Raw genomic sequence first — 26,135 nt, 5'->3', positions numbered from 1 at the left:
GAGAATTTCTCAATCCCTCCCCGTTTTAGCGCGCAGCGACGCTCCGTCAGCGATATTCTAGCCTTCGAATCTTCTCTTCTCTCTTTCATCCTGACATTTACCGCCGGCGGCGACTTCCTAGCCATTAATCCCAGTATTATTCTTCAAACGATTATTATTTATTGCTTATTGTTTTATTTATTAATTACATATAATAATAATAACAATAATAATATAAAATTAAGTCAATTAAAGTACAACGATCAATTTATAAACATCCAACTCAAACTTATCTTAGTGCTAAATAATATCAATATTTTTTAATTACTGATTTTTTTGAGTGAAGTTAAAAAAGTGAAAACGGATGAAAAAATCGTGATGGTGATTGAGTATGTAATTAAATAACTAGCGGAATAATATAGGTAATTATCGAATATGAAGCAATGGATTATCAAAAAGTATTGATGAGGAAGAATAAAAAAAAATACTGCTGAGGTAAAATAGTTTATTATTTATTAAAAATTTAAATTAGATTAGCGATACATAACCCGTGTAAGAGAAAACAATGAAGATTTAAAGAGCCGCCGCTTTCAGTCGTTAAATCTTATCTCTTGATCGTGGAAGAACGAGGAATAAATGATGAAATTATACGGTTATATAATAATATTATCCATGTATAAAGTATATAAAATGGATAAATATATAAAATTTATAAATGTATGGTGGTATTATATGGTATAAGTGTGATATGTGTGCAATCGTCGACAGTCATCTCTCATGTTGAGGTTTACGTTGTAATCAAACCACCGAGCGACGACCGACGACCAACAACGCTCAGACTTTCGTCTCAGTATCTCACAACTATCTGTGTCTGTCTTTATCTGGGTGCTAATTTTATAAATTATGGATTTTGTTTTGTTTATTAGTCGCGAGAATTTTTTAGTTGTATAGTTTGGGTTTAGAAGTAGAAAATTGCAAGCATTTTTTTGGCAAAAAAAAAACAAGATTAAATATTAAGAGTAATAATTACTTTTTTTGTCTTTCGAATTTTAATATTAACCATGATTTTATTTCTGTTGGACTCTTCCAGGGTAGTTAATAATTTTTGCTGTTTCAAATAAAAATTTTTATAGATTTATTTTAAGTTGAAACCTAAATTTTAGATAATTAAAATAAATATATAAAAAATGGAACTATTTACAAGTTCACATCATTCAAAATTTACTAATTAGTTGATTTTTTTGTTCAAAAATTAAAATTTTTTTTTGAATAGAATTTTTTACATACTAAGTAGTGTTAGTCAATGATTGTATAATTTTTAGTGAACAATTAAATTTTATTCAACCTAAATATTAAGTTAGTACTGTTGCTCCTAAAATTACTGTTCAGAAATTAATGATATTAGTAGGGTAAAAGACCCCATTAGTGGCGGGGACCCCATTACTGACACTTTCTTTGATTTTGGTACTTATTCAATTAATGAAATGATTAACTTCAATAGTGAATATATTATTTCTAATCTTTAAGACCTTTAGATCAAAAAAATTTTTAATTTTTATTCCAAGTAGAACATTTTTTCATTGAAAGAAAAAGTGCCACTAATAGGGGTTAAAGGTGCCACTAATGGGGTCTTTTACTTTATGTTATGTTAACATAATTTTCTCTCAAAATTTCTGAAAAAAGTTACAACTGGTTAAAAGATATTTAACTTTAAAATTTTTTCATTTTCAAAAAATCATATGAAAAATCACAATTTTTATTTTATTTTACACTAATACCGTTTAGATTTCAATAAAAAAAAAATAATAATTATAATAAATGAGAAATTAACAAAAATGATACTGTTTCTTTTTCTTCAATGAGACATTTCATATGATAACTTAATATACAACATAAATCAAGCGAAACTTTGTACTTTCATTTTGACACTTGCAGTATCTATACATAGTACTATTTTCATAAATATCATGGTTGAAGAGTATATTTTAATAAATATAAAAAATAAACATATATATTGAATGAAAAAAAAAATTACTGTCAAGACAAAGATTTTTTGGTTCAAGAATTTTTCCTGAAAAAATTCTGTCAATATCTGCCTTTATTATAATAAACTAGTAAGCAAATATGTTTATTTGATTTAAATAAAAATTATTCTAGTCAATTTGACCAACTCTCCAAGCATATATGTTCTTGTATAAAGAAAATTTTCTTAATAAAATTATTTTGCTTCGTACTGTGTGTTTTATCTGTTTCTGAAGATAATAACTAATTTTATTAATAATTATCTCAAATATTCACTGAAAGTAACATTTTTATGAATTATAATTTATTAATTTATTATTATTATATGTATTACAAAGTTATGCATATATTCATAACGTTTGTCGGTACATGCATGTTCTGGTAAAACTCTTCAATACCTCACGCAATTTATCTGAAAAAGTTAAAATGAAAATGAAAATTTGACCAAACTTGAATTGATACGTACCTTGTAATTAAGAAACTTCCGAAAGTTTAAATAATTCTTTAAGTAGTCAAAACTTTTTATATTCTACGAATAAAATTTGAGGAATAGCAAAAAAAAGGCTCTCCGCCTTTACTAATCCGCAAAAATTACCCACATCAGAATTTCTCAGCAAAAATTTCAATATCTCAAGCACAATAATTTCTCAAAACAAAATTTATCACAGCATAAATTAATCTGACGAAAATTAATCATCATTTACGAAAATGCTTATATATCTTCAACATTAACATGTCCCTTTTATCATGGTTTTTGTGTGTGTTTATCTAAAAATAGGCCAACACATAAGCTATAAATATTTAAATAAATTTTTGTATAAGAAAATAATACCGAATAAATTTTCACGAAATTCAAATCGCAATCCTTCGTAGGATTTGGAAAAATGTCACAGTGAAGAAACAGATTCGCGACCGTAGCAATACAGACGTAATACTTACGCAAGTATCGTGATGATCTCGAGTCTGTTTAGTAATGAACAACTGACTAATATATACGTAGATTTTTTATGGTTGAAATAAAGAAAAAAAATAGTTAGCAATTTTTAAAAATTCGTCTAACAATTTGATAAATTCTTAAATTGGTTTATAGTTTTATTGGTATTATTAATTATTTATTATAAATTTCATAAAAATAAAAGGAAAGAGGGGCGGGAAGAATGTGATGAATTTTAATTATGGTTATTCTTCAGGCTTTAAGTTTAAAGATCTGGAATTTTTGACCCGTAGCCGCTACTAATAGCTACTTGTTTTAGATTCTGGTTCGAGGGCTCGGCCTCCGTTGGATATAGAAATGAGAGGAAGGTATAAATAAAATAGCCGAGAAAGTACAAGAAAGTTGGTCGTTAAAATTTTTGAGAGTTGAGATGGAAATATTGAGAGACAACTTTATTTATATAAATTTTTTCAGCGTTACTCATTAATCACAAAAGTTAATTTTATTTTTAACGACAAAATTTGCATCAATAGCTCCTAGGTTACTCAACAAAAATACAATAACAATTAAATATAGTTCATTAATAGTCAGTAAATAATTAAAAATTACTAAATGATTGTTCTGTTTTTAAGTTATTTATTTATACAAAGTTATGATGTTGGAATTGAACACAAATTTTTATTAAAATTAATTACAAACAAATATTACTTGCAGATATTACAAATGTAACTTATTTACAGTACAGATTATTACAAATGGAACTATATTTACAGTACAGATTATTTATCTTTAAAAATTTAGTTTCTGATGTCAGAAAGATTTAATTACATAAAAAATTATCTTGATGTTCAAGATCGATTATTATTTTTTTGATACTTTTATTAAAAGCCAACGAAATCGAATTATATTTTTTCAACGATAAATTATCAACAATATAAACTTAAAGGTTATCCAATAAATGAACATCGACAATTAAATAAATCTATATTATTAAGAGAATATAAGTAAAATTTTGTGGCCAGTGTATTTATATGATAAAATCGGTTTTTATGGTTAAATTTGGTATCGTTGGAAAAGTCTTGACTTGAATTTGTGCCTTTTCAAGGTTTCATATCATTCTCACTAATAGTCAATTTATGATGATAAGTATTTAGGCTGCGTTCGAAAATACTCTATCTCTAGATACATAATTGATGCATTGATACATTAATTAATAAGAAATGACCTTGTATCTCGTGAACTATTGACATTTTTAAAGATATAAGCTCATCCCGATGTTACATTCATCAAGACCTTTCATTTGAGTACCCACATCAATTTTTCATATACATCATATATTTATATATATTACATACTAGCACTCACCCGCTGCTTCGCTCGCGTTGAAGTCCTTCGATAAATATCAAAGATCATTACATTCCAATAGAACTGAATCAATGAGATTCTAATTTTTTGACAAACAATTTTTTTATCTTCCGTAAAAAATAAATTTTTTTATTTAATAAAAAGTATCCTATGTTACTTCTAATACTTCCAAGAATATGTGTACAAAGTTTCATGATGATCGGTTAACCCTAGACTGGTCACCATTTTTTTAGTTTCTCGCTCGCACTATAGCGAGTCTCTATAGGTTGAGTAGTTATTATGCGGCGTCACGCTATACGGGTTACCAGTCTAGGGTTAAGTAGTTTTTGCGTGAAAGCGTTACAAATAAACTTACATTCACATTTATAATATTAGTAGGGATATGTATATATGAAAAATATATCAAAAATGCATGTGGGTACTCAAATGAAAGCTCTTGAACAGTGTAACATCAGGATGAGCTTATATCTTCTAAAACGTCAATAGTTAAGAAAGTACAGGGTATTTTAACAAATATATCGTGAACTATTGACATTTTTAAAGATATAAGCTCATCCCGACATTACACTCATCAAGAGCTTTCATTTAAGTACCCACATCATTTTTTCATATATTTTATATATTTATATATATGTCTATATGAAAAATATATCAAAAATGCATGTGGGTACTCAAATGAAAGCTCTTGATGAGTGTAAAATCAGGATGAGCTTATATCTTTAAAAACATCAATAGTTAAAAAAGTACAGTGCAATTTAACAAAAGTCCTTATTTAATAAAGTAAAATTTTATTTATTCATAATTCACAAGTCACGGTAGTCACATCGTGACTGCAAGGTTGCTAGTTTGTTATTAAAATCTTTAAAGTAACCTCACAGTAGTTATTAATCAAATTCGGTTGTTCTAATAAAAAATTGTATTTATATATACTTATTAAAATAATAATGATATACTGGAGGTTGTTTAACGTAGAGAAAGAAAAATAGAGCTGTCATCATCAAAATGGATGACTGTGATTACTGAAACACCATCTGGCGGCAAAATTTCGACTTTGTCTTCGTTAATTTGATATTGGTTCGATTATTTACTATATTGACGAAAAAAGGATACTTTTGAACAAAGCTTTAACAAATCTTGAATCAAGAATCTTGCACGGGAAAAATTCTTCAAAAAACCCGATTTTCGTCAATAATTTTCTTGGTTAAAGATTAATTTTTTAGTAGTTTTTGTATAAACACATCTAAGTAATAGGTGGAGAGTAATGCGAAACAAAGTACTGCGAATGATTCTCTAGAGAAGATAGAAATCATGGAGCGTATCATCTTGGTCGAAGGAACAAAGTCATTCGCGTTAACGTCCAGGTTAATGGGAACTCGCATGAGCATATGTATATAGTAGATAGAATAATGGGTATAGGTGGGTAGGTATAGACGGGAGCTTAGTGAGGAAGCGAGGGCCTCGAGAGGGGTAGGAGTAAGTGAGAGATAGAGCACGTAAAGACAAGAAGAAGAAGACGATGAGCTAATATGTAAGAGAAAGAGATTGGTGTCTTGTTGGTTGCTGGTCGGTTGGTCTCTGGTTCATTCAGGACACGCTCAGAGGCGCGTGCTCGAGCCTATATAATACTACTCTCTAGAGTGTGGTACGGGTATACGGGTACGCACGAGAATCCATGAATGAAAACAATTCGTGACCGGCGTCCCGTTAATGAATGGATTCCGGAGTAGTAGCTCAGTTTCGAATCGACGAGGTAGCTAATTGGTAGAAGCTAAGCCAAGGCAAACGTCTCTGCGATAACTCAACGTCCTTTACTACTCTTAAATCTTTCTCTTCCTCGCGAAGAGGTACATCTCCCTCTCTCGACGTGAGGTTAAGTCCTTCTTTTCTGACACTCTCAACTCGATCCACTTAAGGCCCTTTTTGTATTTAGATTAATTAGTAACTCATTTCGGGTCATTTGTTACTTGTTATTGGGTTTCCTTTTTTCACCGACACTTTGATGATCATTTTAATAGCTTACTTATAACGTAAAAGTTTTTCATGTTTATCCGTGGAAAAATTTTGTGATATGGTCATATCAGATTTAGATTTTAGATTTTGTTTATTTAATGCCGAGGCACAGGCCAAATGGCAATTTCAATTACATATTATATACAGTTTTTACAAGGATGCAATTTCTGTGATTTCTGTGAGTACATAATATAGCATTGCACAATAATTAATTAAATTCATTTATATGTAAACAAGGTAAAAAAAAAATCAGATTAAACTTGGAACTTAATATAGAAAAACAATAATTTAAAATATAGAATTTTAATGTCACCAAATCAGATGATAACTCAGCATAATAATTTTGCGAATTGCAGTTACTTCATCCTAATTTTAATCTTTAATTTTCAATGTATTAAATTTAAATTTGTTATATCAGGCTGGAATATGTACATAAAATAAATATTTTAAAACGAAAATTGGTTTAAGTAAACATTAATGACAGATACGTTCATTAACATTGTCAAAAATATAATTTTTGTCTTATAACTTAATGGTTAAGAATCAACTCTCTAGTAAGGAAAAAATTCAGCGACTATGCGCCATCTGTTGGAAACATTCAACATTACTTTTGATCAAAAAATTATGTACGGGCATAGGAGGAGCTGATTTACAAAAGGGTATCTTTTCGTATTTTAAAAGAGCAGTTTTTTGAACTTTTAAATATTAATTACTTTGAGAATTATAAAGATTTCTAAATGAAAAATCGAATTGCAGCTTCATAACCGATAGCCTTTTATAGCTAAATTAAAAAAGTTCAATAAAAATATTTATAATTGAAGATAACCAGTTTTTTATCTCGATCAATTAAAAATGAAAAGATATCCTTTTGAAACTCAACTCCTCATATAAGGATATATATTTTAGGTCTCATATAGCCAATTTTAATGTCAAAAAATATCACAATATATTATAAATTATAGATAAACGTTTCAGAAAATTTTTTTACGAGTAAATTGATTTTTGTAGTCGATAAATTTGAAATTTGTCTCTGCATTTGGTGACTTTAGAAATTGTTTAAATTAAAATTAGAAATTTTGAGGGTTTTTTAAATTAAAAGGCTTTGAATTACATCAATCAGAGACTAGAAAATTCTTTAGAATGTTTATAAAATTCCCAGGAATCTTTTCTATGTTCTATTAGATTGCGATAGAAGAAATACAGAAATAAGAGATTTAGACGTAACAAAAATGTATTTTGTTCCCAATTTTAACTTACTCTTTTAAACTATGTTATAGAAAAATCTTCGAGTTCAATGATTGAGCTTTTTTACCTCAATGTTATACATAAATATAGTAAAAATGTGTCTACATTTTTTTTCAAATCAAGATTGTAATTGTTAAGAAATTCTCCAGAAAAAAGATTACATTCGATCATATATATTGTTAACATGCCTGACCAAATTTGATTACATTTATATGAATACAAGTTTCTGTATAAAAATAAAAACTATACGATTGAAAATAATGGTAATGTTATAAAACATTGACTGTACATAAGTAAAATAAAATTGCAAATGCTACTTCCGAAAATGAGAATTACTATATTGATGTGGGATAAATATTAATGCAATTGTTGAATCAACATTATTATTGTAAAAGTACAAGATAATTTTTTAATTTCACTAAATATTTGTATTAATTCGATACGAGTATATTCAATTATGTCATTCTATAATGTCAAACAGCTTACAAGTCAAAAAAAATTTTTCAACAAAAAACTTTAGTTACTTCAGAGCTAAAAAAAATTTTTCTTGACTCAATAAATTTTTACTTCAGCCAACACTGAAAAAAAAGTTTTTTTCCACCTAGAAAATTTTTTCCTCCTGTAAAGAAACTGGTATACCCGTGTGGAGAATACCAAAGTTTTTTTCCTACACTAATAAGTATAGTGATTTTTAAAAAACTCGGTTTCCTCCTCAGCAAAATACCAAAATAAAAATTTGGCCGACTTAACCTCATTTGACACAAATGCATATGATATGTTTATAATACGTTGGATCTTTTTTATTATAATTAAAAAATTAATAATTATTAATTTATCAATAATAATTAAATTAAATAAATTTAAGAAAATTAAATTATAATAATTAAATTTAAGAATGACACTGAAGTTGACAGACATTAAAAATTTTTTTAGTATTTTATGGCAATTAAATTATTAAAAAAAAAATAAATTTAATTAAAAAATTCCACATGTGAAAATTAATAAAAATTACACGTGAAAATTTTTTAGTAGCATTCTTTTATAATTGATTTGTTATAAAAATTTTTAAAATTAACAGCTCTTCAGCATCATATTTAAGAAAATTAAATTAATTGTAATAATTCAATTTAAGAAAATTAAATTAATTATAATTCAATTAAAAAAAATTAAATTATTGAAAAATTGAATTTTTTATTAATTTCAAGGGCTTGATTTCTATTTTTATTTTATCGAATCGAATTTGTACAATGAATAACTCTTAAAAAGCCAATTATCTTCAAAGATTTTTTTTAGAGATGGTAAATCCCATTTCAGCAACTTTTTTCGTACCCAAGAATCCATCCAAATTTTAATATCAATTGTAATACAGCTTGGTAATTATTCAATAAATAATAAATTGGTATATACAACTTTCCAATGATGTAAACAAACACGCCACGATTGTAAAATTGGAGGGAAATCAGAGAATTGGCGGCGCCACCGCTGCGGTTGCTATGGTAACGCAGCGAAAAGTTTTAGCTTCAGAAAAAAATTAGGTATTCTTAGAAGAAAAATACCAGTTTTTTTTATATTAAGAAAACGTATATTGGATATAAAAAAACTTGGATAAAAATACTTTATATTCTGGGTGGAAAAAAACTTTTTTTTCAGTGAAGAAACTTTTTGTTTTCCAAAATAATGCTTTTGTTCAACGAAAAATTTTTTTCTATAATTGTAGCTTATTCTTTAACTTTTAAATTTGAAATAAAAAAATTTTAACCGAAAAAAAAATCAGGAGACAATAATTTTTTTACACAAAAAAAAGTCGTCCTATTTCGCTCGCTTTCCGCTATAAGATCTTACAACATTATATTACAATACAGCTGTTTAGTACATCAGGAAGTAACTCTTATTGCTGCTGTAGCTTCTCTACTCTTCTTCTTTCTCGCTCTTTCAAAAGAGCAAAGAAATCCTTCCGAGCGTTTCGATATCATCATATAAGATTAAATTACACATTGAACGTTAATTGGTATCTTATTATCATGTTTATCCTTAATTTCTTAATTGCTTTTGTATTAAATGATCTTTATCGCTTTTTTCCTTTTTTTATACCATCATCATACTAAAAAAAATAAAAATAATAACATTGTGTATTTGAATTGGAAATAATAAGAGGATGAGTGTGTAAAATAATTCATTATCTAATAAGAAACATAATAATCTATTAAGAGATAAATGATTGAGTGATGAAAGACGGGTGATGATGTTGATGATGATGATGGATGAAGATTGATTATTTATCATTATCACAACGTGATATGTTTATCAGAATGTAGGACCCGCGGATCGTGATGCTGAAGGAAGTGGGCTGTGGAAGTAGCACACCCCCAGGCGGGGACTGCACGACCCCGAGCAGACGAGAGAACATCAATGAGAGCGACAGAGTCCACTCGGAGGTCGTGGGTGGTGCTGGCGGACTCGCTTGCGGCGGCTGCGGAAGAGACATCGCGGAAAGATGGTATCTCAGGGCAGCCGACCGCGCTTGGCACTGCGGATGTCTGAGGTGCTGTCATTGCCGGGTTCCCTTGGCTGCTGAGCTTACTTGCTTCTCAAGAGACGGCAATATTTACTGCAAAGAAGATTATTACAGGTTAGTTTGCTGTTATTGTCCCAAATTATTTTTGCGTGCTGATGAATATTAGTTGAATTTATTTTGTAAAATTTTTAGGGTCAATTTAATAGATGTTTATTAATAAATGGTGAGCTTCTGAATTTTATTAAAAATTTTATTGCAACGCTCAAGTGAACAATGCGCTTTTTTGTCAAATAAAAAACATAGACACTGCATTAGATCACTTTAATTTAATGATTTAAATTTTAATCATTGAATCAAAAATAAATCTATTTATACTAATAAATGGTAAGCCGGTTTTTTTGTCCGGTTATACTGCGAAAACTACTGAACCGATCGGAATAATACTTATACCATAAGATGCAGCATGTTTTGGAGAAGGTTTTAGTATATGATATGGTGGTGATTACTTATCCGGAACCTAAATTTTTTTGATTTAGAAATAATGAATTTTATTGTAACTAAATTTATTCTATTCGATTGTCATATGTTTAAAATAAATTTTTTAATTCTATTGGTTATGTTTACATACTAGGCAGATTTCTTCACTTATGAGACCTGCAATTTCTTTAACTGAAACTTTCAACACTCATTACAAATTTTTAACTTCCCGCTAAGAAAATCGAAGATTTTCAAAAATCGGGAAGTTATTGTTTTCACCCCGTTTTGCAAAAATCGAGTTTTCATCAGATCTCGACGTTTTAAGGTCATAGGAAGCTTCCCTGACTACCCTCGCGATGTTGTCACTATGTCTGTATGTGTGTGTGTGTGTGTGTGTGTGTGTGTGTGTGTGTGTGTGTGTGTGTCTATGTGATTCGCTTATAACTTTTGAACGACTAAACCGATCGGAATCTACTAAACGGCGTTCTAAAGAGTTCCCTCAAACTTAGATTTCCTGTGAATTTGAACCGATTCGGACCGATAGATTTTGAGAAATTTTTAAAAATCTCAAAAAAAAATAAGAAAAAAATTTTTTTTAAAAGAGGTTTTTTTGGAATAACTTTTAAACGGCTTTATCGATCAACTTTAAAAACTAATCCGCCCTTAAGCTTGAAAAACCACTTCGATCGCCACCAAGCTGGTCAAAATCGGTTGATTCGTTCGAGAGATGTCGTGAACGAAAGAAAACCGAAAAAAGTGTTTTTTCGGGATTACTCCGAAATTTTTGGTTCAATCAATTGAAACCTGAAAATAACTTATGAGAATGACAAAACTGCGTCGAATGCCGCCAACTGCGTAAAAATTGGTTGATTCATTCAAAAGTTATTGCGGTTTGAAAATTTCAAAAATAGTGCTCTATGAAATTTCTTCAGACTTTTGAGCTGGGAGAGCTTGAATGCATAGAAATATTATTTCTTTGAACTCAGCGAGCTCAAAATATCACATTAATTATATTTTGAGCTCAAAAATCTCAAAAATGTCATAAGTACAATTTTAAGCGCCTAGGAATGGAATTAGCGGGAAGTTTCAGGGATGGCCTTTAGGGTGAACCGTTTTTCTAATTTTTTTTTTTTTCATAACAATTATTATTCATTTTTGTAAGAAAGACGCGGGAATTTTATAATGATTGCACATTGAAAGTTACAATGAATACTAGCTAGAATAATTGCATGGATAAAAGCTGCATGCCAATTCGATAGAATTGGGAATCTGTGCAAGTCAAAACAATACTCTAATTAAATTTCAAGTCTATATCTAAAAATACAATTCTATAAAGCGCTCAGCGGAACGGGCGAATAACAGCTTGTTGGTTATAAATTAAATTGAGTCAAGAGAGCAATTCTTTCACAAAAAAAAATATTTTGAAGACTTAGATCGTCTGAATCAAGGCAAAATTGTTTAAATAGAGTTACATTTGAACTGAAAAAAATTTCTTACGCTGGAAATATAAATTAACTTTTGATTTAAGAGAATAAATCAAGAACTTCATATTGAATGATTTTTATTATTTTGAATCAAGCAGGAAAATTCTTTAATTAAGAAAATTTTACTGAATTAAGTAAAGTTTATTCGATTCATGAAATTTATTGCTCGATCCAAAATAATTAAATCCTTCAAAATAATTTTTTTAGTTCGAAAAATTTTTTCATTGAATTTGGTTAATTTTTTGATCAGTGAAAAAAATCTATAATCAGAAAAATCAACTCAAGAACTTAAATTTACTTAACTTAAATTTACTTCTCTTAAATAGAGAAAATATACAATGTAAAATTTTTAACTTTTATAAGAACTTTTAATCTAAATTTTTCTTCGTAAATTTTATTTATTCAAAAGAGCTTCCAAAATCACCACAATAAAAATGAAAAATTTTTATACCTAAGCCACAAATTTTTTTCAATAAACTAGTAATTTATTTGCTCAGAAAAAGTTCATTCAAGCCAAGAAAATTTTACCTTATCTAAAAAGTATTTTCTTGATTCTCGAAAAGAATTTTTTCTTTCTTTATCTAAAAAAGAATTCCAATGATCATCCTCAGCAAACATCATTCTGGATTATCCTACATTTCCTCATAAATAGAATCTCTCTCCAGATACCTACACTAATACTTTTCACAAAGATTCGAGTCCGCGATTTCCAGAGAAATATTTGAGGAGATAAAAGAGAAAAATAAACCGTAATATTATACAGCAAATTACTGTGTCCTTTGGGGAACCGAGAATTAATGCAAAATGCTTGCTTCTGATTCGAGCGTTATTTTCTATACCCCAACACACATCCGCCATCTCGGTATTTATTGCGGTAGTGTTGAATTTGCATAGTATCGTCACTTATACGAATACGAATACGGTACATACATACATTTATAAACCATATACCATATACCTTCTGGGGACCACACAAAATGTCTACTAATGGCCATCTTCCCTTTCTAAGATTCGTCTACTATCTCGCTAATCTCTTTCTCACTAAAGACTATTCGAAAAAAAGCAAAAAATAAAAAAGCCATCCCCATTATTCTCACCCATAAATTTAAACTAAAACTAAAAAAATAATTTTCTTCCTCTAGTCAACACTAGACAAGCAAATAATAAAAAATGACGTAATATAAAATGTAAATACCTTAGCAGTAGCGAATGAATGATGTAACAGACGATAGACGATGTGAACAAAGTAAAAATTTTGATTGACGTAACTTGCTCGGTAGTTGACGTGGAAATCTCAGGACTTTAAGAAGCAGAAGCACTGGCTGTTGCTACTCCTGTCCTGTATAACAGCCGGTCTCGTTATCCCTTGATTTATTATTACATACGTCGTATACAATCGCACATTCTTTATAATACTAAAACAAATACTTAATCTGAGATGCACAGGAAAAGTCTTATTCTTATCTTCTAACTGTACCGGTTAGAAGTTTTCTCTAAAAGTGAAAGTCGCAATCACAATGTTAACTAACTGAACAAATGGGGAAAAAATATTGTAAAAATTAAAAGAATGATCCGTTTTATTTTGATTGTTCTATTGTCTCTCATCAACGTCAAACCGATTATTTACGATAAAACTTTATCTTTATTTTAAATTAATCAAACTTTCCCTACTTTATCACCTGTCGACTGTCTGCATGTCAAATTACTCTACGGAATTTCTATTTAGTGGTAATTATCCTCCATTGGGATGACAATAGGATTTTTCATTATTTTTTGTGATTGGTATTAATGACTATCCGTGAATAAAATTACCGATGATGCCATAAATTGAATTAAGAAGCTTCATTTGAAGCGACTGTTTTTTTTTGTTGTCATTGAAATATTGTTCTAATAAAAAATATCGAAAGAAAATTCTCTCAAAATTTGAATTCTTAATATTAATTTCAAGTATTTCTTACATGCTTTTAAAAACATTGAAGAAATGGATCATCTTACCAAAAAAGTCCAAATAAAAAATAGAAATTCAATTTCCTATTAAATTAATCCATATCGCTTAAGTGCTTAGTTATTGAGGTACAAGCAGTTCAATATTTAAAAGTAAAAATTGAATTTTATCGAGCTTAACTTTTTAAGGAACAAAAAAATTTTATTTCAATTCTAAATTGTAAAAAACTATGTAGAAATTTATTTTTTAACAATCTAAAGTTTTCCAGGAAAAAAAATTTTTTTTATCGAGTTTCTGCAGCTATGTCAGAAAATTTTATTTCGGGTATTGTAGAATTTTTTAATGATTTAATGCAAGTAGTTCAACTGTAAGCATAGTAACACCGATACATTCGAACTGCAGATCAATTTACGTCTACTAAAAATATAAATTGCTCTTGGGTAAATATATATAGATGTTATTATCGAGTAAATACATACTCTGCAAATAATACTATTTACCATAATATTAATAGAAATCATATCAATGGTACTGTATGAATACTTTTAATTTATTGATTAGAAAGTTTGATGGTATTGAGAAAACATAAATTATGATTATTCTTATCTATCAAATATGATGTCAAAGGAGATCAGCATACGTATGATGGTTGTCGAGAATCAAATTATTAACTTATCATCGTACAGTTTTTTAATAATCAATAACTGATTCAATCATGCAAGTTAAAATTTCAATCATTGATTCGAATAATTATTTAAATGTGCTTAAATTACTGGAGATAATTGTTTTGCAGATAATACTTATCAATAAAGTTAGTCAATAGCGCTATTCAAATTTTATGTAATTTATAATAATAATAATATATATTTTAATTAAATTGAACAAAGAAAAAAAAATACGAAATAAATATCAACATACTGAAAAAAAAAAAAAAAAAAAAAAAAAAAAAAGTTGATTCAAAAGAAAAAATCTTTAATCAAGTAAAATTAAAGTAAACTAAGAAAAATTTCTTTAGTTCAAAAATTTCGACGGAAACAAGAACAGTTTAATTTTTCTACTTGATTTAAAATGAATAAATTCTTTAAAATTATTTTCCTTTATTATTTATTTTATTTTTTTTTTTAAACTTTATCATCGATGAAAATTAATAGAATTTCACAAAAATATTAAATTTTTATTTGTATCCGATTTATTAAAAAATATATTTTTGAATTTCAGCTTCTTAAGTATAAAAATATTCATGCATGTTAATTAAAATTAATTGAACCAATTTTTATTTTATATCATGAATATTGTTAAAAATTATCAATTTAATCCATTATTAATTTATTGATCATAAAAATTGATCACTAATTAAAATTTAGAAATTCGAAAAATTTTTTCCATAAATTTATTATCATGCATGATATTAAAAAATTGCAATTATCGTCACTGAAATTTGCTTCCAAAACAATGTTGAAAAAGATTGCTTGTTTATAGACAGCATATAATAATGAAAATAACAAAATCTACCCGACATTTAGCTAAAAATCTCCGCTTGAAAATGAAAAATTAAAAGCATCACCCCCAGCTTCCAGTAAAAAAATAATTATAGAAATAACCCTAGGTATATCTGGTTCGTTAGGGCATAAAACAACATCACTCCATGCAATATGCAACAATGCAATGCAAGAGTACTGACTACTCTCGAGTTCTCCAGTATCCAGTACAACGCAGTACATACATACACATATATATATTTACACGATACTCGGAGTACCGCGTTGGCCCGCACGTACTTTGTTTGGATGAATAGAGAGAAAGAAGCATGGAATTATATACTACGGACTGGAGCCAGCGAAACAGACTAAAAAAGCTAAATAAATAACTAAAAAAAGATCCTTTGTTTGTATGCTTGCGTGTGTGTTTACCTCAGGGAACAGTGATGGTGAATCGAACGGTTATACGATGGTTTGTTTCCGATACCAAGAATTACAAGCCCGCGACTGGGGAGAACGCCAGCTTAAGTTTCAGCTCCTGGATTTTATTATTTCTGTTGTTATTGTCGTATTAAAATATTCCCGGAGAAAAATATCATCCAGAGCTGTTGCATTGTCTGCCATTTCTGGGGTACCTTGCTGCCCGATAGTCAGCGAGGCCCTGGCTAATGTGGCTGGGGAGGTGGAGCAAGAGGTGAAAGCAAAGAGCTGGTCTATTTAAATGCAGGGCTTGTTTGTGCCACAAAAAAAAAGCCAAATAATGTCAGATCTTATTTGTGAGGTTATTATCATTGTGTTATATGCTACGATAGTTGACACAAGATTGTGGGATTAAAAGTAAAGAGAGTATTTGTACTGCTAAAAAGATAATACTATACCCGGTCCCAGTAAAAACGTGAGAGGTATTGCGTTGCATTGTATTGTATATGTGGAATTATTAAGAGCCAAGAGCGCGATCGGAGTCCTATTCGAAGTAGAGTAAGAAATTGTTTTTACTCTCGAATGACAACTTGAGAACTTAGTGATGCATTTTATCATTATTTTTGGTATCAACATCACATTATTTTGATTAATGGCTCGAATTTGTTATTTATCATTGTTCCAGGCTGTTTGCTGTCTCGAGATGCTCAAGATGTCGGGCTGGAATTTCCGCAACAGAACTGGTGATGAGAGCACGGGAATTGGTTTACCACGTCGCCTGCTTTGTCTGCGCTTCCTGTGGGGTCCCTCTCAACAAGGGAGATCACTTTGGGCAGCGTGATGGACTTGTTTACTGCAGGTGACTGATGTTATTAGGAATAAGTGATGAATGATGATGATGATCAGAAATGAAAATTCCGTGACGTGATTTTAGGCCACACTATGAATTAATCTGCTGTGCCGCGGACTACGGAAACACCGCTGGAAGCGTTGAAGACCTCGGCTCACCGGACGTGTCATCCCTCACTGGGTACTACAGTGCTAATGAGCAAAGTCCCGTTGCTAATGTGCAAAAAGGAAGGCCACGGAAAAGAAAACTTTCAGAAGTTTCGAGGTCCGATTTGCCGGTTTCGATGCGACTGGCTGCAGGTGATTTTTTATTTCAAAGAAACTATAGTTTCTGTTTTATTGGATATTATTTCAAGAAAAGCTTATATTTCAAAGCTTGTAATCGTTCATAATTAGAAACATTTTTTGATTTCGTGAAAAAAATTTTTTATATGGTCTGATACGGAAATTGGACATATCGAATCAGATATCGACGGTCTAATTAGCAATTGGTCTAACTCTTTATCTTTTAGAGGGTGATTTTTCAACATTTTGATGTAGTAATAATTCAATTATGAATTATTTGAATGATTCAAACCTAAATATTATATCTCTATTAGATATTAATGATATAAAATGGTTTTTTAAAGTGACAATAAATTTTGAACTAATCGTTTTTTTCGTACAAATAGAAGATTTTATAAAATGGAATTAGACAATTTGCTAATTAGAACGTCGATATGGATATTCTAGGTCATATCTGGCTCCATATAGCTTGATACTTTTTAACATACGTCCATACATAGTGTGATTAATAAAAATTTTTTTTTTCTTCTAATGACCAGAATGTTAAGAATTAAAAAGATAACTGAAATGGTAAAAATAAAATTTTTTTTGTACACGTCCTTACGGCTGGAAAAAAAAAATAAAAAAAGAGCATTTACCGAAAAAAATTAATTTTTTGATATAACGATAAATTGTTACTTTTTTAACAATTTTTTATATTTCTTAATATGTGCTAATGGGTCTGATATATCCGTACATATTTTTTTGACTAAAATTAGTATTGAAAACCTCTGACAGGTGGCGTATAGTCGTTGATTTTTCTATTGGGCTATTTTTAAAATCGTCTTTCTAATTATTGAACATTTTTTAATCAAAAAAATTTGTTGTTTTTATTTAATTATTTTTTATTTTTGTTTATTAAAACAGTTAACTTTGCTTGATCTTGTAAATATGAATGTCTTTTCTGGACATTTCTTTACTTTCAAAATCACATAAATTTTTTTTTTTATGGATAGTCTGATATGACCATATATGACTAGATTAACCCATATCAAGCCATATTAGGTCTGATATAATATCAGCCATATAAAAAATATTTTCCACGGAAGTAACAATACAATTTTTTTCTTTTTCTAAAATTTAACCCTTCCAATAAAAAAAAACTCTCATGAATAACGAAGAACAAATAATTCCAGGTCATACACAGAAACTAATTGAAAACACTGACCTCCACTCACGAGCACCAGCACTCCAACTTGAACTACTTGCAATAAAATGTATTTACATTTCATTAATGAAACACAACTACGACTACAACTAAAACTACGATTATAACTCGACAAACAAAACGGTTGAAAAGTTTGTCGAGTGTAATGCAAATTCAAATACTCACCCGTACTCGAGCATCAACAGGGCAATTACACTTTCACCCTTAAATCCTTCCGACCCCCAATCCCCTTTTCCCTTACATCATTAATTGCCCAACTTTCATTTGTTTTTCTGCAACAATCACAATTGAAAAAATCATTCGAACCCAAGAATCATAAAGTACATAGTAAGACATTACAAGACAAGGAATCAAAAGATTCTGTGTTTCCAAGAAAAGCGTGGCTGTATAAAAAAGAGCCACAAAATCCGAAATGTTAAACTGAAGCAGTAACTAGCGTCTTACAAAACCGAGGCTCAGAAATAGCTGATGAAAACTCTGATCACGTCATTGCCTGCTATTTTATAATCGCCCGACAATTAAAGAACGACCACTACACACTATACACTGTTGAGGCTATAGGAGTATAATCTCTGGTGAAGACGAGTTAGAGGAATTTATTACCACGAGCTATAAAATTGTTCTTCGCCTAGTCTTATTGCGCTCGTATCTTTCTTCACCTACTAGTCGTATATAATCCACCCTGTAGCCCATAGCTCTGCTCTGAAAAGTCTGAGTCCTTAGTCTTAGTCCTTGGTCTTCTGTTCTTATCCGAGCATTGAAAGCATAGCGCAGTGTAATATAACATAACCCATAACATTTTATTGGGACTGGTCATTGGTCATTGTTTTGTACAGATAAAAAATTTCGTCATGGAAAAAGTAACGATCATAACGTTGTAATTTTTACTGTAAAAATTGAAAAGTGCGTGGATGGACTAGAGGAAAAAATTTTTGATATGACTAATCAGGCTATTTATAAATATAAAAATAAATAACAATAACATTTCAATTTTTCAGAAATTTATACGTTAATAAACACGTATTAAATTGAAAAAAATTTGGATAAGTAGTGAATTGAACTGAAAATCAATGTCAGATAAGCTCTTGAGAATAGAAAAGAAAGTTATTTTCATTTTAGATCTTAATACTTCAGAATTTAATCTCTTGAAGTGAGATAATTCAGCTATTATTCGCCCTCTGTCGGTAATTTCTATAACTACTTTTGCTCGAAAAATTGTATATGGGTATATCGAGCCATATTTAGTTAAATATGTCCTAATACAATTTTATATCCTCATGTATGCCTTAATACGACCAATTTTTCTATTAGGTTACATATAAGCAAACCAGAACATATCAAAAATTATATTGGAGACATATCAATCCATATATCGTTTGATGTAGCCTTATATGACCATATATGGCCTGATATGACATATTTTCATATGAGACCACATATCGAGGGTTTTCTAACGCAACCACGTATCAGGTTCAACTAAAAAATTAATAATTAAACGCGCTACTGAAAAAAAATATTAACCAGATTAATAATAAATACGATAGTATTTTTAGAAAATACAATTGATAAATATTGTTTTGAGATGATTATTAATTTTTTATCAGCTATTTTTCACCTCGTCTCCAAAATCGTAATTTTTGAGATACGAGGTTGCGTCAGAAAACCATCAATATAGGCACATCAAAATATATAAGAAATAACATATCGACGGTCTAATTAGCTATTGGTCTAATTCCTTATTTTTAAGAGGGTGATTTTTTAATATTTTGATGTAGCAATAGTCTAATTATAAATTATTTGAATAATCCAAACCAAAATTTTATACCTCTATTAGATATTAAATTGTTTTTCAAAGTGATAATAAATTTTGAACTAATTGTTTTTTTGTACAAATGGAAGATTCTCTAAAATGGAGTTAGACGATTTGCTAATTAGAACGTCGATATGGACTTATCAGATCATGTATTGACAGATCATGTATTAACTTATTAAACTTTGGCCAAATATGGACATGTTGGACCTTATAAAAAAATTTTTTCACGTAATCGTGAAAATTTAAATACAGGCAATATTAACATCGTAATTTTTATAGCAATTTTTTGAGCGAATAATAATGATAAAGCATTATATTTTGAGGTTAACTTGTTGGTATTTATTTAATACCATGATGTGTTACTTCTCGGTGGTGAAAAAAGGCAATAGCCAAGGGGTTGAGGATCGAATTATGAGATCGGGATTGTTATATATTGTGGAGGCTTAAGGGAATAAAAGAATAAGAGGATAAATAAAGGGATATAAAAATAATAAAAATAATATAATAAGAGAAACGTATGTTTTACGGCCCGCGGGGACAGTGACAGATGGGTATCGACGGTGAGATGCATCGATTGGCCGCTCCCTCCCGGAAAAGAATGCCGACGCGGACCAATACCCAGCCACTAACAGCAGAATGGCCGGCGAACATTGATACCTACATTCCCTTACTTAACTTAAGAACCGAACTTTATTTCTTCTTCTTTGTCTTCTTCGTCTTCGTCTTTTTTTTCTTCAAGTTCTTCTTCTGTCTTGGAGTTCTTTTTCACCATTATCTGGTTTGTAAACTTCTTGCACTGGTCCCTATCGAACCCAGTGGAGAACCGGAGACAAAGCAACCAACCAGGTTACCATCCAGCTCTTAGCCAACCAACGTTCCCAATTTAAGTTTACGTGACAAATTGTGACCTCATTCTTAAGGTATCCGTTCCCCATCATCAAGTGTCTCAAGCAAACGTTTTATGGGATGCGTGTGCCCCATCCGAGGCCAGCGCAATCGATCCCCCTGCTGATCCTGCTGATGATCCCGAATTGATGTCGCGATCGCTAAATAGCCGAAGCTTAATTAGCCACTTGCGCACCTTTTTAACCTTTTTTTTCTTATGCCAAAAGACATTCTGACGGAATAACTTGGTATGCGACACACAAGACGCTTGTTCGATGCTTTTTTTGTTTAGTCTCTCGATTCGCTAACCGGAAGTCATACACCTTTTGATGAAACACCAAAGAACCGTTGCGTTTAATGGCGAATTTAAACTGACGCCCGATTCAGCTTTCTTTTTAAGTCAACTCGCGGTCTTCAATTTTAAAAAGCTTTTTTGCACGGCCAACAACGTGGAATGCTTAAGTGCGGTTCATTATCACAATGTCGCGCTTGTGAGATTTGTCTCGGATCACTGTCCTGAAATTGTGTTGCTAATGTTATAAAACACTTGAAAATAATTTCAAGGATAACATCAGATAATTAATAAATTTCAATGCTTTACTAAAATTTAAGGAGAAATATTACTTTATCAAAAATTTGACGTACTCTTATTTTTTCAAATAATCATGAAATTTCGTCAAAGAATGCAAATTTAACCACTCTAAAACACAATATTTTTTATTCGTTAAAATTTCGTTTCAATTTTTGGTTAAAAAATTTCATCCTAACAATAAAAATTTCACAAAAAATAATAAAAAAACTTGTAAATTTTTGATGTGTCTAAATTTAACTTTAAATAAGTAAATTTATCGAAAAATCATATGATACCATTTTTTTTAAAACGTTTAATTTTGTTAGAATTTTATTACGTTTTATTACGATTAAGTTCTTCAAAATTATATACTTGATTCAAGAATATTTTTTTTTCTGTGTAGAAAATTTTTATATACTAAATTGTCTTACTGTCGAATTTTGCAACTCTGATTTAGCTGATATAAAAATTTTTTTCTACTCTTACTAATTAATTAGATTCAAAGCTTTTAAGAATTGGTGAAATTTATAAAAAAAAAAAAAATTTAACAGGGACGAACAAAAAAAATCACGTTCAAACTTTCAAATTAAAAAAAAATCAATCACGTAAGATCTGAATAATTATTTGTATTAAATATTTCAAAAATTTTCGGTAATTCTATGACTGAGTAGTTCCCCCCTTTTTTTTTCTATTCTTTCTTCTCGCCTCTCCAAAATTTACCAATAATTGATAAATTTAGCTGTAAAATATGGTTAAATGCTGAAAAAAATTCCTTTTTCATTAAGTATAAAAAGAAAAATATCTGCAAAATTTAAAAGGAGGATGATTTGGCATGAAATCATTTCCAAAAATTCAATACTTGTAAAGATTTTTATAATCAATTTTAATTAACAAACCAATTACTCAAATGTTTTCATTTTTACTCGCATTCCTCTAATTTCCTCTGTAGAAAACTATACTTCTCGACTTACTGGAACGTTCATTAATGAAAAAGATAACTTTTTGCCTCCTTATATCTTCCGGGTATCATAAGAACCTGAAATCTCCAACACAATATTATTACTTCCTTTCGAAAATCAACATCAATGAACATTCGTAATAAAATGGACTCAAAATTTTTTGAGTATTAAACTAGACACCTAACAAAATTTTTGTTTTAAATAATAATAATAATATTACATCAATGAAAAACTAAAATCCAAAAAGTATAGAGACTCGGCGAACATAACAGCCAATTGTCAGATTTATAATCAATAAGATTTAAAAGTATCTGAAATAGGTAATGGCGTCTGAAAACCAGTCTGATGGGTCACAAAACATTATTCCGTTATACTTGAAACCAATCGATCCGGTTGGTTCGTCAATGCACTGGACATTTTGTTGTCTGTTGTACGTATTTAATATTATTATTATTTTTATTATTTATTTTTTGTATAACCGACGAACCAGCTGCCTGAGTACTGGTGTACTTATTCTTTTTACCAGTCGATCATATTGTCTCTTGGTCTTTTTAGCGAGTTGAAAATAAACCAAACAGACGAAACAACACTCGGAGTAGCATGTTTTGTAATATAGTTCATCCAGAGCACGTGCTTAGTCGTTTCCTGCGTACAAATACGATATGCGTTGACGAGATCCAACACATAACAATAAAAGGCTTCATCATTTCTGGCTTGCTCCTGGCTCCAAGTTCATCCACTGGCATCTTGCCTTGTTGCCTTTCTTCATTTTGTTACTTTTTATCCCTTTGAATTGTGTAATACATAAAACAATTTATATATATACAGATATTTTATACACACATACGCAATAAGAACCGCAAAACCGGTAGTTTATGCGAATCAATTATTATTGAATACAAAATGAATCGTTTTTCAGAACTTATGCATCCCAATGAATTGTCGTCCTCAATGGAATCGTTGGCCGCGTATGATACATCAGTCGGTTCCCCGGGACCAATTCATCAGAGTCAACGCACCAAACGTATGAGGACGAGCTTTAAGCACCATCAATTACGTACAATGAAGAGTTACTTTGCGATAAATCAGAACCCGGACGCAAAAGACCTAAAGCAACTCGCACAGAAGACCGGACTTTCTAAGCGCGTTCTGCAGGTACCATTTACATTTACTAATTTGTGATATTTCCCGAGTCGAAATTTTGAGCTTGTGTATTTTTACTTCAAAACTTTAAATTTAACGATAGAAAAATTTTGAGAATTTTAAAGATTATTCGAAGAATAAATGAAATTTTCACTGATTGAAAAACTTGATTCAAGAAATATATTTTTCTGTAAAAAGAAATTTCATTGTTAAATTCATATTTTTTAACAAATATGGCTTTGGAATAATTTCAATTCATTTATCATAACGCGTGAAATTTTTTTTTGCAAGTAAATGTTCTTTACAATAATAAATAATTTTAGAGTTTAATTTTTTACAGAAAAAACATTTATTCTTAACTTATTTTCATATTTATCTTATTACGACGGCTGTCCTATTTTAAAACAGTAGCTGCAAAATTTTGGACCTGATTTTTATCGGTATTGTTGCAATTTTTAACACTTTAAGAAAACGATCTATTATTTTTTTTATGAATTTTTGTTATATCTTTTATATCTAAATCAAATTTTTTATCAATTTAAATTATTCATTACTTTCTTATAAGATAATTTTGAAAAAAAAAAAACCTCAGAAATGTCAGTTACTTTTTTTCAAATAGGACAGCCGACTAGTTTAACAAAAATTTGCACTATTAAAATAATAATCTCCAAATTTTTTATGAATTACTTTTCATTATTGCTTTAATTTCTGCTGAATAATAAAGCTAAAAATAATTTTCATTTTGAGTACAAAATAAAAACAATCGATAAAATTAAAATCATTGTTTTAAACATTTTGATAATAAAATTTAACAATTTATATGATATATTTATTTGAAAATCTTATTTATAAATATTTATTTGAAAATCACAAACTGAATATCTTAAAATAAGCGTAGAATTCAGATAAAAACATATTTTCTTTATTCAGGCATTTTTTCATTGCATTGATATAATACAAACAACCTATCAAGCCCCGAAAAAATTAATCTACTTCATTAAGACTTACAACTAATGATTAGATTGTAACTAAAAAAAAATAAAAATATTTTCCTTGAATTTTTTAACCATCTAAAAATTTTCTTAACACTATTAATCCCTCATTTATCCAAAAGTAACTACTAAATTTTGACACAAGTTCAATATCTTGACTCGGGCTAAGACAACTCTTAGAGATTTATCGATAAATCATTGCCCAGGTTTGGTTCCAAAACGCTAGGGCGAAATGGCGGCGCAACATAATGAGGCAAGAGGGTAGCGGAGGCATTAATGTCGGCGGTAACGCCAATGGAACTGGATGTCCTGGCACACCGGTTCCTTCGTCCACGGGGAATTCTCCGAATATTGGACCCGGTGGTGGGTTTCTTGGTGCTGACAGCAATAGTCAGCCGGGCACTTCCATGGAAGAGATCCATGCACTTCACCATCTTCACTCGGCCATTTCTTCACAGGTTTCTTTTTCGGATCTCTATTGACGCTATTGGAGCTGATAATGATTGATACGAATGCTACTGCTGTCTGTTTTTTTATTGTTTAATTAATTAAAGACTTAAGGGGCGAAGACACTTAATTACTGATATGAACGATGCGGTGCTAGTGCTTGCGGATAATGAATGGTTCTCCATGCCTATATTTTCGAACTATTTTTTTAGTATTATTTTTATTATTACCGATGAAGATTTATTTCGTGATTAGGTTTATGTATCTGTGGAATACTAGTCATTAGATGGATATTATTTAATAAATAATAAGTCATTTTAAGTAGGATTTATTATCATTATTATTGTTATTATTATTATCACTCTTCTGTATTAATTTATTAATTATAAGTAATTATAAGAATACTTAATAAATCCGGATTACCAAAGTATTAGATAAGATGAAGGAGTTTATTTTTTTAAGATGGTTTGCTTTTATTGTATCCCTTAAGCGTGATGTTAGAAAGAAAAATCATCGCTGAAGCTATCAAAATTGTCTTTAAGGTCGTACTACCGTTACCACAAGAGTCAAATCCCAAAACCTAACCTTATTTGATTAACGTAGTAGATTTCCCTATACTAAATCGCGTTGGAGAAAGAAAGACAGAGATAAATTTTGAATGTTTTTTATTAACAAATATTCTCATATTCTCGGAAACCATACTGATTGTTATTAAAGATATTCTAGATGTTATCTTCTCTCATTGTCTTAATTTTTATAAGAATTTGAACGTCCAGTTTTGTGAAATAAAATAGTCTGTGATTTTCCATAAGGATCAATGGTAAAGCCAAAAATATATAAATAATATCTCTTTTTCAGTTTTCGGTAGGCCTCCAAAAATTTAAGTGATTAATTAGAATATTATTATGTACCTATCACGGAAAAAAAGAGATTTAACTGGTTTCCATGTTGGACGGAACCTAGTTCCATCTATAGTGAAAAAAATTTACAAATGGTTACTACTTCAATGTAGACTGTAGTAGGTACAGTTTTCGTTTATTTCAGTTCAATCCGAGATGGGGCTCAGAGCCATCTGAGATTTATCTGTCTCAGATGGTTGTCAGTACCACG

At 29.7% G+C, this 26,135-nt stretch overlaps 1 protein-coding gene and 1 long non-coding RNA gene across 3 annotated transcripts in view; one reads left to right on the top strand and one right to left on the bottom strand.

The window, feature by feature from the left end:
- LOC123260781 (LIM/homeobox protein Lhx2-like) lies at window positions 1-25,761 on the top strand. 2 transcript variants are annotated; one of them, XM_044722120.1, is made up of 6 exons: window positions 1-474; window positions 9,864-10,184; window positions 16,560-16,733; window positions 16,809-17,023; window positions 23,363-23,598; window positions 24,805-24,977. In XM_044722120.1, the coding sequence occupies exons 2-6, from the start codon at window positions 9,886-9,888 to the stop codon at window positions 24,841-24,843; spliced, it is 963 nt and encodes a 320-aa protein (XP_044578055.1). In that variant the 5' UTR covers window positions 1-474; window positions 9,864-9,885; the 3' UTR covers window positions 24,844-24,977. The 2 variants fall into 2 exon arrangements, with proteins under 2 accessions (XP_044578055.1, XP_044578054.1); XM_044722119.1 differs by having other exon boundaries at window positions 3-474; window positions 24,785-25,761.
- The window catches only part of LOC123260839, a 35,925-nt gene continuing 19,820 nt past the window's right edge, over window positions 10,031-26,135 (bottom strand). The window contains exon 3 of the long non-coding RNA XR_006508549.1: window positions 10,031-10,163. This is a non-coding gene — a long non-coding RNA (uncharacterized LOC123260839). The remainder of the gene's footprint in view (window positions 10,164-26,135) is intronic.

The sequence above is a fragment of the Cotesia glomerata genome, linkage group LG3 (genome assembly GCF_020080835.1).
Source record: "Cotesia glomerata isolate CgM1 linkage group LG3, MPM_Cglom_v2.3, whole genome shotgun sequence".
NCBI classification, from domain to species: domain Eukaryota; kingdom Metazoa; phylum Arthropoda; class Insecta; order Hymenoptera; family Braconidae; genus Cotesia; species Cotesia glomerata.
Note: the sequence above shows the minus strand (reverse complement) of the source record. Positions and strands in the feature narration are given on the sequence as shown.

Coding starts and splice junctions, on each gene's coding strand:
- LOC123260781 (XM_044722119.1), top strand. CDS start 9,886: ATGCTGAAGGAAGTGGGCTGTGGAAGTAGCACACCCCCAGGCGGGGAC. Junction 16,734..16,808: donor GATGGACTTGTTTACTGCAG/GTGACTGATGTT, acceptor ACGTGATTTTAG/GCCACACTATGAATTAATCT. Junction 17,024..23,362: donor TTCGATGCGACTGGCTGCAG/GTGATTTTTTAT, acceptor ATCGTTTTTCAG/AACTTATGCATCCCAATGAA.